The 17,451-nt window shown below is 49.3% G+C and overlaps 5 protein-coding genes across 5 annotated transcripts; 3 read left to right on the top strand and 2 right to left on the bottom strand.

Annotated features, from left to right (window-relative positions):
• Positions 1-265: 265 nt before the first annotated feature.
• Positions 266-2,027, top strand: ASPGLDRAFT_147429 (uncharacterized protein; the record flags this gene model as incomplete). The annotated part of the gene is made up of 3 exons (XM_022541928.1): positions 266-306; positions 356-660; positions 706-2,027. 3 exons carry the CDS (start codon positions 266-268, stop codon positions 1,803-1,805), a joined length of 1,446 nt encoding a protein of 481 aa, XP_022402490.1. The 3' UTR covers positions 1,806-2,027.
• Positions 2,028-2,155: 128 nt separating this feature from the next.
• ASPGLDRAFT_57129 (DUF2434 domain-containing protein) lies at positions 2,156-3,937 on the bottom strand. The gene is made up of 2 exons (XM_022548235.1): positions 3,229-3,937; positions 2,156-3,169 (listed from the first exon to the last, which is right to left on the bottom strand). The coding sequence occupies exons 1-2, from the start codon at positions 3,834-3,836 to the stop codon at positions 2,299-2,301; spliced, it is 1,479 nt and encodes a 492-aa protein (XP_022402489.1). The 5' UTR covers positions 3,837-3,937; the 3' UTR covers positions 2,156-2,298.
• A 3,531-nt stretch (positions 3,938-7,468) lies between these two features.
• On the top strand, positions 7,469-10,127 carry ASPGLDRAFT_45815 (Zn(II)2Cys6 transcription factor). The gene is made up of 3 exons (XM_022546324.1): positions 7,469-8,382; positions 8,481-8,569; positions 8,627-10,127. Exons 1-3 carry the CDS (start codon positions 7,727-7,729, stop codon positions 9,832-9,834), a joined length of 1,953 nt encoding a protein of 650 aa, XP_022402488.1. The 5' UTR covers positions 7,469-7,726; the 3' UTR covers positions 9,835-10,127.
• Positions 10,128-10,239: 112 nt separating this feature from the next.
• On the bottom strand, positions 10,240-12,399 carry ASPGLDRAFT_45813 (amino acid permease). The gene is made up of 8 exons (XM_022546323.1): positions 12,329-12,399; positions 11,810-12,278; positions 11,646-11,761; positions 11,416-11,593; positions 11,049-11,363; positions 10,642-10,971; positions 10,447-10,518; positions 10,240-10,397 (listed from the first exon to the last, which is right to left on the bottom strand). The coding sequence occupies exons 2-8, from the start codon at positions 12,265-12,267 to the stop codon at positions 10,313-10,315; spliced, it is 1,554 nt and encodes a 517-aa protein (XP_022402487.1). The 5' UTR covers positions 12,268-12,278; positions 12,329-12,399; the 3' UTR covers positions 10,240-10,312.
• Positions 12,400-12,978: 579 nt separating this feature from the next.
• ASPGLDRAFT_73647 (Sec23/Sec24 family protein) lies at positions 12,979-16,689 on the top strand. The gene is made up of 6 exons (XM_022549684.1): positions 12,979-14,560; positions 14,613-14,710; positions 14,762-15,102; positions 15,158-15,595; positions 15,642-15,833; positions 15,889-16,689. Exons 1-6 carry the CDS (start codon positions 13,205-13,207, stop codon positions 16,521-16,523), a joined length of 3,060 nt encoding a protein of 1,019 aa, XP_022402486.1. The 5' UTR covers positions 12,979-13,204; the 3' UTR covers positions 16,524-16,689.
• The last annotated feature ends 762 nt before the right edge of the window (positions 16,690-17,451 follow it).

The raw sequence follows: 17,451 nt of genomic DNA, 5'->3' as shown, positions 1-17,451 counted from the left end.
ATGCTACCTGTCCTGGTCAGCGCCCGTGGCTTGACCCGTCCATCAAGCTGTCAAAGAAAACGATTCGATCAAGTTGCTGATGCCTTGTTGAAGGAGGTTAAGCTCACTCATCCGGACGGGGCCCGCGGAATCCGCAACCGCATCAGCATGCAAGTCATGCCACTGCGGAAAAGACAATGCTCGCGGCCGCGGGATCCGATCATAGCCACAAGAGTCGGTTATATAGATTGGATCCGAGTTGACACTTCCCAAAGTATACCAAACCATGCCACCCGCTACTGTCTCAAAATACGAATTTGGTGGCCTGTGAGTGTTCTGATATCCAATTGAAAACACTCGTTGCTAACATTATAAGCTGGGCCACCATCGCTATCACATTTGGCCTCCCAGTCTTGCTTTTTGTTTTCGCTGTCACCTGCAATGACCTGACTGGATGTCCGGTGCCGTCATTGGTACAGTCCAAACGTCTCTCTTGGGAGACTCTTCAAGTGGAAACAGGATGGCGAGACGGGATTTGGCTTTTTCCTAGTCCCAGTGTATTCGTTGTCGTGCTTGCCTACTACATGCTCAACATGGCCCTCTGGAGAATGCTTCCTGCTCAAGAAGTGTATGGTACGAAGCTAGTTCATCATGACCGCCCATTGAAATATCGACTAAACGGTAAGTGACCTTTACCAGGGTATTTCACTGTGCTAAATCTTTCAGCTTTCACAACAAGCTTGGTTCACCTGATTATTTGCGGAATCGGGACTTATAGTCAGGGTGCGAACTTCATCGTTTGGACATATATCACCGACCATTATGTGGAGATTTTGACGGCCAACATGGTTATTAGCTTTACTGCGTCACTCTATCTCTATATCCACAGCCTTGGCGTCGATTGCAGTTACCCCAACCCTGAGCTTCGCGAATTAGCCCCCGCTGGTCATACGGATAATCAGTTCTATGACTTTTTCATCGGCCGAGAGCTCAACCCTCGAGTCGCCTTGCCTTTTTTTGGTGAAGTGGACCTCAAAAGCTGGTTTGGGATGCGCCCAGGCCTGACAGGCTGGATGTTATTGGATTTGGCTTTCATGGCAAAACAATATCGCAGCTATGGCTATGTCTCCAGCAGCATGATCTTTGTCACTTCGATACAATCTTACTATGTACTTGAGGGGCAGTACAACGAAGCTGGTTTCCTAACCATGAGGGATATCACCACGGATGGCCTGGGTTTCATGCTCACTTTCGGTGATCTTGTCTGGGTGCCATTTCTCTATTCGACACAGTGCCGCTATCTCTCGGTTTACCCCGCGCCTCTGAGCTGGACACAAATGGTCATCACGAGTGTATGTTTTGTCCTTGGACTGTACATATTCCGTGCCTCCAACTCGCAGAAGATTATCTTCCGCACACGACCCAACGATCCTCGCGTGGCTCATTTATCCCATATACAGACCAAACGCGGCACAAAACTACTCACAGCCGGTTGGTGGGGAATGTCACGCCATATTAATTATCTTGGTGATTGGCTGCAATCTTTTCCATTCTGCCTCGCGACTGGACTCGCGGGATATACGATCATTCCTGCGGGGAATGCTGTGGCAGCGGAGGCCTTTCAAATGCTGGACGGACGCCAGGTTTTGCAAGGTCCTGCGAGAGGCTGGGGTATGTTGTTCACGTATCTTTATGCCGTCTACTTTGCTGTATTGTTGGTGCATAGGGAGAAAAGGGATGATGCGTTTTGTTCAGAGAAGTATGGGGAAGATTGGCAGAGATATAGGAAGATTGTGAGGTGGAGGATTGTGCCAGGGGTGTATTAAACAACCATTTTTAGACATGAGCTTTGGATGTGATTGATTTATCTCCATTGTTACGACATCTTCAACGGATGTTAATGGTTAGCCTTGCTTCGTCGAATTGAAGAAACCACATCAACGGTTATAATAGGTAATAGAGCCTATTCCTGGGATAGGGCTCGGCGTGGAAGAGGCTTGGGGTCTCAATGCAGAGACTGATGATTTGTTCTTTGCCAATAATACGATGTTTGGCTTTTTTTTTTTTTTTTTTTTTTTTTTTTTAATGCGGAGGAATAATGTATTTCTTTTCCTGGTCTGTCGTTGTGCGATTGTGTTTATTGTCCGCCTGCTTTTCTGAAAATATTGAGAGGATTCGTTGTCTTCATTATTACAGTGCTAAGCAAAAGTTCTCACAGAACTGTTGTACAGATACTAGACATTATTAATTAGGTATATCATAGCCTACCAATCCAGACGATAAAACAACCAGCGCACGGTATAACAAATATACCAACTCCTAAACCCGCTGCCTCTCCTCAACCTCCTTAAAAACCTCATCCACAAAATCCTCCGCACTACTGTTATCCAAAAACGGATTCCTAGCCACAGTCCCACTAGACTGACTGTCCCTCTCCGCAGCGGTAACCTCAACCCCGTCATCTTTCTTGATATTCTCCATCTCAACCTCTTTCTCCCGTTTCTTATGTTTGGTCATGGGCAAATGAAGTCGACCAATCCATTTATCCATCAGACTTTTCTTGCCTAGGGGAGTATCGCTGGCGAGTGCGGTTTCGATTTCCATGCGCTGCGCGATGATTGCTTTGTCTTCATTTATCTCGCAGAGGCCGACGATGTTGAATAGTATTATGAGTAGTATCGCGGGTGTGAAGCCTAGGCCGTATATCCACCCTGGGTGCACGCTGTAGCGGAGGGGTGAGATATTCCAGTCCCAGGCTGAGGCGATGTCGTAGGCGATTTTGATGAGGAGCAGGATGATCGCGATGAGGTATTGGGATGGTGCGCCTTGGATGTAGAACATGGCTTGTCTTCCCCATGCTCCTCTTCTGGTACCGGAAATAGGTTTCGGTATGTACCGATAAACACTATGCTCAAGGCTATAGCAGATAACAGCAACCGCGACTAGGGCCATAAACCCTGCTGCTTTGAAGCGGGAGTCTGTGGCGAAGGGTTTCGCGCGGTCTAGGGTTTGCGAGGGACTTCGTTGGAGTTCGATGCTATCCCAGCTGCGCGGGACGGCAAGGAAGAAGTTGATAAACGCGAAGACGTAGAATACGAGCGGGATATATAGCTCTTGTGCTTCGCGGGTGGACTTTTGCGTAAAGGCGTAGGGGTCGCGGGATGTAATTTGGCGGTATTGAAAGCTTGCCCTACATCACCCCCGTTAGTATCATCAATCGATAAAGTGTACAAAGAAAGGAAAAAATACCAATGCCGCACACCCTCCCAAACCGCCGCCATCATAACTGGCGTCAAAAGCGTATAAAAAATACTCTGAATAACCAACGGCGAACTCTGCACATGGTCCCGATCCACATCAATACTCATAAACGCCCCCACAGCCCCAATCACACTCAACCCAATCAACCAATACCACTTCCACCGCCTCCCAACAGGCATCCAGCGTTTATCAATCGGCAAATTCAAATTCAACCTGAGCCTCCTCTCAAAATCATCCGCCGGCGGCGGCAAATACCTTCGTCCATGCTTCCTCAACCCAACTAAATTGAATATAATCGAGATAGCAAACAGTAAGGCGAACCCCATTCCCACACCCGCACGGCGGCCGATATCATGGATAGGCGCGTAGCAGGAAGTACCATTGATGAAGGAGCCGTTGTTAGCGAACATGGAGGGGCGGAAGTGCTGGAAGGCGAGGTAGCAGTCTGTGCCGTTGGAGAGGGTGCCGTTTGTGTAGAGGGTGTAGTTGTAGTGGTCGAGGGCGGTGCGGTTGAAGTGGATTTCGTTGATTATTACGTCTGTTGCGTTGTGGCCGGGCATGAAGGGGGCGACGGCCCTAATGTATAGGAGCGGCATTTTGTGTGCCGCTGGGGCTTGTCAATTGGCAATATACAGGGGTTCTGGATGGGGAGAGATGGGAATTGAGAAGAAGACATTTTTGTTATGGTGATGGGCGGAATGGCCGGAGGTGATGTGGTATTGAGAGTCGATGATGTAGACATTCGGCGGAGGGTGATGTTATGGTGATTGCGCTGCATATTGGTATGGTTTCGAGTCTCCTTTTGTCGGCAGGTACTGCTCTGATAATTAAGAAGCACAGTACTAATGTAGATGGAGAGATGTTGATGTAGAGAGGTGGTAGAGTATTACCGAATTCGGACGAAGAGGGAATGTTGTATATTAGTCATCCGCATGCCATGCCCTAGTTAACTAACTTAACTAGTACGCTGTATAACGGACTGAAGTGAAAATGGAGAGAAATCCACAGAACAAGAAAGATAAGGAAGAAAAGAAAGAAAATAATATGGACAGTGAGGGGGGCAACCTCATAGTGGATTGTATGATGAGTAGTATCTTGACATATCCGGGTAGACTTATACCTTCTGTAGGTGCATAGTAGAGAGTGTAATCAGATAGATGTAAGTTTATTATTCATGAACCATTTCTGTAAGCCATGGAAGCTAACTAACATATAGATGTGAGCGAAATCATCTTAACAACGCGATACCATCTTAAACATTTCACTACACGGAACATTGCAAAATGTTGCACAACCGGCAATGAGCAGCATCATGATCAGGCCCATACATGTTATCACTGGCCGCATTTTAATCACCCACATACAGCACGATAATCAACTGGAACATATTCTCATGAAGTACCAAGTCTGTCGAGTATTTCTAGTAACCCAACCAATTGAATGCATGTCTCCGAGAACCATCCCGCAACAGCGCTGCATATAAGTTACAGGTGAAGGTAGGCACATGACTGTTGACATGACAGATGGAGCGCTGAGGCTGCTTTATTTGAGAGTGGTCATAAAATCGTTTCCATGCTTGATGCCAGTCGCTAGTCATACCTCGGTTCATCTGAGATAATCTTGGAATGATCTGTTCCTTGCAAATGACATGAGTCCAGTAAAATTTCAAAAGAGCACTGGGAATGTATCCGTAGATCCCTGTTTGGTGTGTGTCTCACACATAGCCGATCAAATTAGTCAAATCGCGCCGGAACTGTGAAGCAAGCGCATTGTGTGGTATTGAGAAACGACAAATCATTTCATGCAAAGTCGTCCAGGGTACCTGGGATGCCGCTTCGGATCGAACGCATTCCATGAATGTAAATTCTGAGTTCCCATGTGAGACCTGTCTGTCATGAACCCCCGCCCTGCTGATGCTCTGTAGTATTATCGTCGATGTATCGATCAAGGAGGATGCGGACCGGCATGCCAGATCGTCATCTCTGAGTTCGCGACTATATTTTTGAGTTCGTGGAGGATCATCGATACATCTATCATCATCAATCAGCTATCCAATTAAAGCAGCGTAAGAGTCACATGGTCTTACCCAAAGGTGGCATGTTCTCAGATCTAGCTCCATGACACCATGGGCCAGTCGGTGCCACCAGATTGTAAATCGATATATCGATTGCGACAAAGACAAACCATTGATTCCGTTCCAAACCAACTTCTTCTCTCCAGGATGTGAGTTATTGAAAGACCTTTTAACGCCGTCAGCCGTGCAGATCTCCCGTTCAGCTGAGAACAAGCCCGCAGCATGACTCTCAGGAATGACGACCTGTCAGAACCATGGGAGAAATATTCCAGAAGAAAGATTTTATCTCCTGCGTTGAAGCTTTTAGTCATAATGTCTTGGATGTTAGAATAGAGAACTCCGTACAAGGTACGGAGTGAGCGAGATGACTTGCATTCAGCTCGAACACGGCGGGCGGACCTGTCATGTGATCTACGGGGCATACAGAGTATACGCACTGGGTACATCTGCGGTGAGTTGGCAGAAGTTATGGTTAACTATGGATGAATCAACGAGCCGCTATTAGAAATCACCCGTTCGACACGGCAGTGAATGTGATGCATGGAGAGCTCAGACCATCTGGACGACAAAGAAGCGGGATATTACCCTGCCCCTGATCCTGCGGGATCTTGATCTTTCCCATTTGTACAATAATACTCCAGGTACTCCGGAGGAGTATTGGATAAATAGATATATCACTATGCGTTCTACTAGGACAGTTAGGCATGTCAGTGTATGGGGATAGCTGTACGGAATGAAACCCCCCTTGAATGCATCTACAAACCCCGGAAAGCATCCGATCAGCCAGTAAGAGACGAGCAGTTATAATCATGATGATCGCAGTGCATCTTTACTTACAGCCCGTACCGAACGGTAATTACAGGCAGTGATCGCCCCCGGATCAGTTTCCATGCTGGGTGATAATCGACACGAGGGGGGTCATGTGGTCTGGCGGGGTTGCCATCACTCTCTCCATAACACAACAAGTATGTACAGATTATACAACAAACAGAGTATGGCAGAGCATGGCAGAGCATGGCAAAGAGACATGATTATTAAGAATCAATTACTTTGTGTAGGACAATAACTCAAACACCCCGTACGATCTGGTTCGGGAAGACCCTCCCGCTGTCACGGACCAAATACGGTAACAAAGTAAAACCCTTATTCCCATCAAGGTATATGCTTGTAGTATGCTGGCCTCTGATCCGGAGTGCATACCGTTACACCGCTAGTGACGTTGATTGCGATATTTCTTTTGTTTCTTTATTGATGTGCTTGCATGGAATGATATGGACTCTAGTATGGGCGTATGAACATTCCAGGTAGACTCAGACGGTTTCTGCCGATAATACCACCATTAACCCGATTCAACTAGTCGATCATGGTTAAGTACGGTATGATACTGTACGGTACTGTGCGATACTGTACTATACCATGTACGGTACAAAAAGCTTGGACCGGGATGCATTGCCCGATTGAGCGGCAGAGCACAGGGCAGATGATGACAATTCTTCCTTTCACACTGGACAATAGTTCTACGGATATTTGCATTGATCGTAGCTATGGAATGTACAAGTACTCTGTACAGCTGGCAACCCGATGTCCGTGCTAGTAAAAGATCGATCCACTTCCCCAGATATAGACAAGTACGGTGTGGTCTGTACATGTTGAGGTCATACCGAGGCATACTCGTATATATGGAGTACTCCGTAGTGCATGGGCCTAACTCTATGAAACACACACACCCCGCACTGCCCAAATGAGAGTGGGATGGATTGGTTCTCTTATAGTCAAAACTCAGTTCGACCTGCATTCTTACAGTAGCCTCGTATTGCGTACTCGACCCGTGCATCTGGGCATATTTGCTTTTTTTTGTCTCTTTAGGCCACAGTCCTCGCTTATTCTGAGCACAAATCAAACAAGAGTATCCTGTAATCTGTATTCTGGTAATAGACAACAGAGTTTTGGGAGGGGACACACTTATACATACCTGTACAAGTACAGAGTAATAATTATTCATTGCATTAGTTTGGTTTTTTCGGGCTGACGACGGCTCCAAAAGAGTTGTTAATCTTGCCACTTGATTGGTGTATTCAGAACTGCTGCTGCTGCGCTGGGTATATGTACTGATCTCCTCTCCTTTCTTTCAATTACTATTGCTGGAACTACAACAGTACTGCTACTATATACGGAGTCCTGCTGTGATATTATCCTGGTTATATACAGAATGATTGCGTGTTATTGAGATCTTAGTCCCGTTCCCCCTCCCTCTACTCTGACACACACACTCTCTCTCTCTTCTCACCCGCCAATATCCTATCCTCCTACACTCCCGGGAAGTCAGTTCTTCTGGCTGACATTTTTTTTCTTTTCTTTTTCCTTCTCTATATTTGATTTTTGTTATTATTATCTTTATTTTAACAACGCAAGATGTCCTTGTTATCCATGCAAAGTGGTTTCATTCTCCCTCAACAACAACAACAACAACAACAACAACAAGAAGACCGTCGCGACTCCAATACCACCTCCACCACAACAGACGACGCCTTTTCTCATCGCACCAGTATCAGTACCGATGATGACTCTCCTCGTTCCTGGGATGGTGAAACCTCTCCTCCTCCAAGCACAACAACGACGGCTCCCCCTGTCAGCGCGCCATCCCAGTCGGTAGTCGAATACACCCCCACCGCTGCGGCAAAACCTTTTACCTTTGGTCTGATCGCTGCCCATCACCACCATCAGCTGAACCAACAAATACACCACCACCGCCAACAACAACAAATTCAGCCTCACCAGTCGCACATCTTCGATCTCGATCCTTCTTCCTCCATGGATGCTGTGATTCCCAAGATTGAAGAAGTCGACGAGGTGGATGTCTCTCACCACACCGCTCCAACCACCAACTCTTCGCTGACTACGCATCAACCACCGGGCGCTCCCGTTCATGTTCCACGGAAACGGGGTCGTCCTCGCAAACATCCTCTGCCAGTGCCGGGTGGGCAGGTCAAGATCACAAAAGGTCGTTCCAAGACAGGTTGTGTCACTTGCAGGCGACGCAAGAAGAAATGCGATGAGACCAAACCAGCGTAAATATTTCCTTTGCCTGCCCCTCCCCCCCCTTACTTCACCCCGCCAGTACTCTATTTCCCCGGGTTTGAAACTGATAAGAATTCTCCGATTATAGGTGTTTGAATTGTCAGAAGAATGCTGTCGTCTGCGAAGGGTATCCTCCCAAGGAGATTTGGAAGAGTGGGAGACAAAAATTGGAGGATGGTAGGTCCCGGGCGCCAACCGGAATGGAGTCTTTACCTGATGGTTTTTTCTCTTTAGCCGCCCGGGTCCATTCCAACTCATTCATTCCTCGTGGTCTCCCAATCCTTATCGATGGTGTCGAAACCGAAATCGATCGTCGCTTCCTCGATCACTTCGTCTTTGGGTTCAGTCGCGTTCTGACCCTCATCAACGATGATTCCAATCCCTTCAAAGAAATCCTCCTCCCCATGGCCACACAACATCGCGGTCTCATGCATTCGCTCATGTGTCTCGCCGGTTCGCATTTGTCTGTTCTCGACCCTGAGCCGATGCTGAAGGAGCGCAAATACTACCATTTCCATCGAGCGATTCGCGACCTGAAAGACAACATCACAGCCTCATCCAAAGCGAGAGCATCATCATCCGAGGGCGAATCTGATCTCCTGGTCGAGGATCCCATCATTGCGTCCACCATTGCGCTCAGTTTGAATACCATTTGTGAAGGAGAGACCAATGGCGAGTACCGACCGCACATGGACGCCGCCCGATACCTACTGGTGACACAACGACCGCGCAACGAGAAGTTCCGGCAATTCATCGTCGAATTCTTCCAGTACCATGATGTCTCGAATGCCATCACCTCCCTGGACCGACGGCCAGCCCATCTGAATGGCGATTTGCGACTGCCCGACTTTGTTCCTCATGCGCAGGCGGGGATGTTCCTGGGTGTGTTTGATGGCTTGTTCAACTACATCTCCGAGGTCACGCGGTTACGGGACCGGATTCGGCAGCGACACCAGGAAGGCTACGAGCCTGCCGTCGACTATGAAATCCTGAGCGACGCCGTTTCGATCGACTCGGCCATCCGCGTTTGGGAGACCTCGCATATCCCCGACACGGCCAACTGGTACCTGGCACAGCTGTATCGACAATCGACATGGGTGTACCTCTATCGAACGATCCGGCCTTCACGACCAAGCGACAAAATAGCGCAGGTGGTCGATGATGGTTTGGCCTACTTGGACCAGTTGCCGCAAGATGCTGGAGCATACAGTATTGTGCTGATGCCACTGTTCCTGTTGGGATGCTCCGCGTTCGTCCCACATCAACGCGAACGGATCAAGAATGGATTCGATACTCTCAAAGCCTACTCCAACCTCCGCAATATCGATCAGGCCTTGCTGGTAGTCCAGCGAGTGTGGGGGGTGATGGACACCAACATCGACGAGAGTTGGGACTGGGAGAAGATCATCAAGGATATGAATATGGATTTCCTCATCACTTGATCTTCACTTGTCCCATCTTTTTTATTTCTATTTTATATATTTTCCTCTTTTATTACCCATTTACTTGCATTTATTTTGATTGATTCCTTGATTCCCCTTTGCATGTCATGTTCTATGTTTGTATGATATTGTCTTTGATTTTCTTGCTTCTCTTCTACATCATCACTTTTTTATATCCCCTTTTAGCACATGGTATCAGGCGTTGCAATTTCGGTTGGCAGGACTGGAGGCAGGCAACGGGAACCAGGACCTGAGAAAACAGGATATCTTTTTGACATGGCGTCTTAACGTGTTGGCGATTATGGTTGGACATGGACATACAGCAATCAGAACAGTACAAAACGCATATTTTTTTTTTTTTTTTTTTTTTTTGTATTTATCTATGTTCATGGTATATGAGGTATGGCTATATTGAATTTGGAGTATGGTCTTGTATTGTATTGTTTAGCATGAATCTGTATATCTATGTCTTTGATATCTATCCTTCTAGGTCGTGGTGTATAGTTCCGTAGTCGTCCCCGTCTAGTCGTGAATAATCATTGGTCCTAGGGCCTGTGTATTTCCTGTAAACCATTAGCACTCAACCATTGACCACAGAATGAACAGACTTACCCCCTCGCAGAAACCCGCCACCAAATCAGCGCAAAAGCAGCAATAAACGCACCCACACAAATCCCATAATTCCTAGAACTCGTCAGCACCGCCTCCCCCCAAACGAAGATCGAGATCGAGATCAAAGATCGAAAACAAGATAACATAAAAAAAAAAAAAAAAAAAAAAAAAAAAAAAAAAAAAAAAAAAACATACATGTTAGCCCCCGTAACAGGCACCCTCATCGGCAAAAACAACACCGCACTAATCCCCACCACCCAACTCACCGACACCCCATTAACAACACCCCCCCATCTTCCCAGCGAGAAAGGCCCGGGCACAAACTCCACCTGCTCCCTGTAGAACCGGTGCGCGAAGATCACGGAGACATACGAGAGGTCGAGCGCGGGCGCTGTGATGCTGAAGATCGCGGTGGCGGTTTGGGTGGAGCCGATGGCGATTGTGTTGAGGGCTATGCTGGATGCTACGACGAACCAGACGGCGTTGAGGGGGGTGTGGGTTTTTGGGTGGACTTTTGAGAGGGTTCTGTTTTTATGTTGCGCGTCAGTGCTTGTCCTGCTTCTGCTATTGTTGATGAATGGGGAGAGGGGGAAGGGCCGTACGAGGAAAATGGTAATGCGTCGTCACGGGCAAAGGCATACGCCATTCGTGTATCAGCTAACATGGCCGAACAACCAGTGAAGAACTGCACGAGCGTCGCTAGTCCCCACATAATCGTGCCTCCGGTTTTCCCACCTGCATTGAGGAAGATCTGTGCTGCGGGGAGACCAGTTGGCGTGTTTAGAATATCATCAAGATCAGTCACGCAGAAGCATAGACAGACGGTTAACATCCAGCCCATTGCGCCGGAGACTAGGACGGCGGTTTGGATGGCGAGGGGACCTAAGGAGGCTGCGTTGTGGGTTTCTTCAGACATACTTTATTCTTGGTTAACAGATGGGAATAGGGAATTGGGGGTAGGGTGGTTACTGTGTCGTCCCGTCATAGTCTGTCATTGTCCATGCGACGGCGAGGAAACCCAGGAAGAAGGAGAATATCTTGGAGCCCCATCCTGAGCCGTCTGTGAAGTGGGTGAATACCCAGCTGGCTGGTTGTTTGTCTGGGGTGGCATATATGAGAACGAAGCAGATGGCGATTGTTGCGGAGACTGTCTGTGTTAGTGTTTCATGCATGTTGTATAGGGTTTGGTAGCGGCGTACTGTTTATCGGCGCAAACCAGAGGATTATCCGGTGCAGGGTCTTTGTTGTCAACGAGCTAATCACGCCCAGGATACACAAGAGGACAATAGATAATATAACGGTTTGCAGCGCGGTCCTGAAACCGGTCAGTCGCGCTCAAATAGGGCAAATATAGGAAGCATACGGCTCATAAGAATACCTTCCCTCCACCATATCCGACCTCATACTCACCCCAGCCAAAACCATCTGACTAACTGTATACGCCACACTCGACACCCCCGCCGTCTGCCCCAGCAAATTACACCACCCCTGCACCCACGAAAAAACAGGCACCTTCTCCTCCGGCACCACAAACTTGGTCACAAAATACATTCCCCCAGCCGTAGGATACGCCGACACAAGTTCCGCCACAGAACTGCCAATGCACATCGCCATGCAGGAGCCCAGGAACCAGCACCAGACGGCTGTTGCTGGGCCGCCGGATGCGAGGGGGGCGCCGAAGGTTGCAGGGACGGAGCCTAGGACACCGAGGATGGAGATGGCGTAGGAGATTGTGGAGTATTTGGAGAATTCGCGGCGGAGTTCTTGTTTGTAGCCGATGCGGGCTAGGAGGAGGGTGTCTGAGTCTGAGGGTTGGGGCATTTTGGGGTTTTCTGGGTATGTTAGACTTGTATAGCATATGGGGTGTCGGTGCATACTGTACTTTGGATGAATAGACGGTGGGTAGACTACGGAATGGCTTTTACGAGGCATTCATGTCCCGATACGAACAATGGATTGACATTTACTCGAGAACAATCAAAAGAGGAGAAGAGAAGGACCGTCAGAGCAAAAAATGAGGATCGCAAACAGAACTGGCAGATGGTGGCATGAGCGCTTACAGGCTCCGCTTATCGGAGCAACGTTGATAAGATCTGCAGTTTTATGTGCAAGTATGCAGAAACTGGACGAGAGATAGTCCTGTCATACCGGTTCTTGATTGATTGCTTTTGTTCGAATGGGGAATGCAGAGGCCGGGGTATGTCCCGAGAATCATGTCATATTGCGAATGTCCGAGGATTTATGCCAGCAGTGGTCAGACAAGTGAATAACTAGTTGAAGTGATGAATTAGATATCTTGTTCTATCTCTATCACTGTCTTGCGATGTTTTTTTTTTTTTTTTTTTCGACATTCGACCGTCCCCGATGTTTGTTTACTCGGAACTATTTCGCTATCAATCGTCAGGGGTAGAATACCAGCACCACAACGCCACCTCATATTCTTCAATTTCTTTTGCAGGAAACAGACAAGTCAATAATACCCCCGAAAACTGACACTATAAAGACATAAAAATCCGTATCAGTTAGCAATGCCCTGAACAACTCATAGATGACCGCCCGGAGCCACATAAATCCGCCCCGAGTTGAGTTAGGTGGTCAGTTGGTGATAACTTCAACTCCTCGACCAGTTCCTGCCTGCTGGGCATTTTTCTGTCTGGTTATTTTTCAGACGGCTCCAGTCAGTGCCTACCGATGGTACAGTGTTGATTGTACAGGATTCGAATTCCCCCCTCCACTGCCCGCCGCGTTATGAAGCACCATGGCGGATAATCCGATGTATCAATACTATGGCCAGGCCGCCGCGCCTGGCGAGGACCCCTCGAATCCCAATCGTCAACAATACCCTTCTCCTTACCCTCCTCCCTCTTATGCCCCCGGAAGCATTCCTCCTCAGCCCGGCTACGGCTCGCCTGCTCCGAATCAGTGGGCCCCTTCCGCCTATGGCTCTCCGGCTCCTCAACCACAACAGCAACAGCAATACCCAGTCCCACAACAACCTACGAGCATCGCCCCTACTCCCCAATTCGCCTATGCAGGGTCACCAGCGCCAATGGGAACTGCACCTGCCGAGCCGAACATGGCGGGGTTGTCGTCGCAAATGAGCGGGTTGGGTATCATGGGAGACGGGGCTCCCCGGGCACAGAAGAAGAAACATCGACATGCGCACCATGATATTGGTGGCCCATCAGCCGCAGCTCCTGCGCCAGTCACCGGAGAGCCAGCGTCGCAGTTCCTGAATACCGGTTTGAACCAGGCCCCGCGGGCCGAGTCGCCAGCTGTCGCTCCTCAGGCCATGGCCGGCCCCAGTCCAGGCATGATCCCCCAGCCTGGGATCCCGGGCACTATGGGCGGTGGTTCTGTGCCTACTCAAGGAAAGGTCGATCCGGAGCAAATTCCCAGTGTGCCCCGGGCCCGCGACATCTACACGCAGTACTACTACAACCAGGTGTATCCGACGATGGAATGGCACAACCCTCCTCCGGCTGCAGTCCCGTTTTTCGCCCACGACCAAGGCAATTCGTCTCCCAAGTACGCTCGCTTGACGCTCAATAATATCCCGACCACCTCCAACTTCCTCGCTTCTACGGGTTTACCTCTGGGTATGGTCCTGCAGCCATTGGCGCGCTTGAGCCCGGGAGAACAAGAGATACCTGTGTTGGACTTTGGGGACGTCGGTCCTCCGCGGTGCCGGAGATGCAGAGCCTACATTAATCCTTTCATGACATTCAAATCGGGAGGAAACAAATATGTCTGCAACATGTGCACCTTCCCGAACGATGTACCGCCGGAGTACTTTGCCCCAATTGATCAAACGGGAGCACGTATCGACCGTATGCAGCGGCCGGAGTTGATGATGGGTACAGTGGAGTTTTTGGTCCCGAAGGAATACTGGAATAAGGAGCCTGTTGGTTTGCAGTGGTTGTTTTTGATTGATGTCAGTCAAGACGCCATCAACCGGGGGGTCTTGAAGGGAACTTGCAGGGGTATCTTGGAGGCTCTTTATGGCGAGGACAACCAGGAGAACCCGGAGGATGAACCAGTGCGGAGGATACCTGAAGGGTCGAAAGTCGGTATTGTCACTTTTGATCGTGAAGTGCAGTTCTATAATCTCAGTGTATGTTTTCGCCCCTGTGATCGCTGGTGTAGCGACGATGTTGACTCTTCAGGCACAACTTGATCAAGCGCAGATGATGGTTATGACCGACCTCGAAGAACCTTTTGTTCCTCTCAGCGAAGGGCTCTTCGTTGACCCCTACGAGTCCAAGTGGGTGATGATCTATACGAGACGAGGGTGATGATGGCTAATACTGATTAGGGATGTGGTTTCCTCTCTCCTGCAACGAATCCCGACCATGTTCTCCCACGTTAAGAACCCCGAACCTGCGGTGCTTCCTGCCCTGAACGCTGCACTGTCAGCTCTGCAGGCCACCGGCGGAAAGGTCGTTTGCTCAGTGGCGAGCCTGCCAACCGCAAGCCCCGGGAAACTTGTCATGAGAGAAGACCCGAAGCTGCACGGCACGGACGCAGAGAAGAAACTGTTCAACACGGAACACCAGGATTGGAAGAAGACTGGCTCCAAACTGGCCGAGGCTGGGATTGGAGTGGACATGTTCATCGCAGCACCTGGTGGCGTCTATATGGATGTTGCCACCATGGGTGAGTTGGCCCTTCGCAAGCGCCAAGTTATGAAGGCAACTAACGTCGTGAATAGGCTACGTTTCCGGTGTCACTGGCGGAGAGACATTCTTCTATCCGAACTTCCATTCCCCCAGAGATCTGCTGAAGCTATCGAAGGAACTGGCACATGCTGTCACCCGTGAGACCGGGTACCAAGCGTTGATGAAGGTCCGATGCTCGAACGGTCTCCAGGTTTCGAACTACCACGGAAACTTCTTGCAACACACGTTTGGCGCGGACTTGGAGATTGGTAGCATTGACGCGGACAAGGCGCTTGGCGTGTTGTTCAGCTACGATGGCAAGTTGGATCCCAAGTTGGATGCGCACTTCCAAGCCGCACTTCTGTACACGTCAGCCGATGGGCAACGTCGGGTGCGATGTATCAACGTGGTGGCGGCTGCCAACGAAGGGGGAATGGATACCATGAAGAGCATTGACCAAGATGCGGTTATCGGTCTTGTTGCCAAAGAGGGTAAGTTTGTCGATCCAGGGTCTTGATTCGCTTGCTGACCAAACAGCCGCCTCGAAAACGTTGGACAAGTCGCTTAAGGATATCCGGGCGAGCGTTATGGAGAAAACGGTGGACATTCTTAGTGGCTACCGTAGGATTTTCTCAGGGTCTCATCCGCCGGGACAGTTGGTGCTGCCGGAGAACCTGAAGGAGTACTCGATGTTCATGCTGAGTTTGGTCAAATCTCGGGCATTCAAGGGTGGGTCTATATTCTGTGAACCAGTGGAGAATCGAAGCTGATAAGTGACGCGCAGGTGGACACGAATCTTCTGACCGCCGCGTACATGACATGCGGATGATCCGGTCGATTGGATGTACAGAGCTGTCACTGTATCTGTATCCCAGGATTGTCCCAATCCACAACATGCAGCCCGAGGATGGTTTCCCGAACGAGAGAGGCCAACTGCAGGTTCCCCCGGCGCTACGGGCCAGCTTCTCGAAGGTCGAGGAAGGCGGAGCATATCTGATAGACAACGGGCAAGTGTGCTTGCTGTGGCTGCACTCGCAAATATCACCCAACCTCCTCGAGGATCTCTTCGGGCCGGGCCACGCATCGCTGCAATCACTCAGCGCGCAGATGTCCTCACTCCCAGTCCTGGAAACACACCTCAACGCGCAAGTGCGCAACCTGCTACAGTACTTTTCCGAAATCCGCGGGTCAAAGGCCGTAACAATCCAACTGGCACGCCAGGGCATGGACGGCGCCGAGTACGAGTTTGCGCGGCTACTGGTGGAAGACCGGAACAACGAAGCCCAAAGCTACGTCGATTGGCTGGTGCACCTGCATCGACAAATCAACCTGGAGTTGGCGGGTCACCGACCAAAGGACGAGGTGGCGGGAGAAGGGACATTCTCTACACTGGCGGCGATGCGCACGCCATACTGGTGAGAATCTTTTTTATTCTTGAACAACCAATTGCATTTGATGCATTTCTGTACTACTTCCCAACGTTAATAATTGGAACATCTGCGCAAGCTAGTTAGCTATCCAGCTCGTGCTCGTCGAGCAATTTTCCTAGCGTAGAAATGGGTAGCGTGCGATAACAAAGTTTATTGGAAACATGTTCTGGGCGGTAAACAGCCGACGAACTGGCGGAGTTATGACAGACCGCGGATATGACAGTCTCGTCCTTGGGTCCAGAATAGCGACTGTCACGTGAGATCACTGCCCTGTCCTATGGAGAAACTGGAGAGCACCGGAGGACTACGGAAGAACAGTAAGCAGTAAGCCAGAACAGGTTAGTTGGTATTCTGTAGCCTACAATGACAGCCGTTGTCTTTATTTGCCATCGTTTATTCGGGTTTTGTGGTGTGTACTCAGTAGCCATTGGATTTACAAAGAAATACCTCAACGCGCGTCCTAAGCACATCAAACACCCCGAACCACAGGATGTAGAGAAGAGAAGACAAATACCCCCCGAGAACATCCCGAACATCAACAGATCCAAGATTTCGAACCAGAACCCCAAAAAATTGGTCTTTGGGGTTAGTCCTAAGATTCAGGTCCAGAACCAGAATCCTTGAGCCCGGGGGATGGTACAAAGCCCAAGAGTTTTAACATTATTGGGGTTTGGAGAGTATGTACCTAACTACAGGGTACAGTGTCTGGAAAGCAGCGGGTGCAAGTTTGGTTCCGGGATAAACACAAAGATCAGGACCAGATTCTGGAAAGGGTAAGCGGAGAGAGGGGGCGGTTATGGTCTGGACCGGATTATGCTAGGTTGATGCTTATTGGGTGGTGAGGGGTGGAGGTGATGATTAGTCAGGGAGATTAGGGCTGGTCTTTTTTTTTTTTTTTTTTTTTTTTTTTTTTTTTT

This window comes from Aspergillus glaucus (assembly GCF_001890805.1).
Source record: "Aspergillus glaucus CBS 516.65 unplaced genomic scaffold ASPGLscaffold_7, whole genome shotgun sequence".
NCBI classification, from domain to species: Eukaryota; Fungi; Ascomycota; class Eurotiomycetes; order Eurotiales; family Aspergillaceae; genus Aspergillus; species Aspergillus glaucus.
This window is presented reverse-complemented; position numbering and strand designations above follow the sequence as displayed.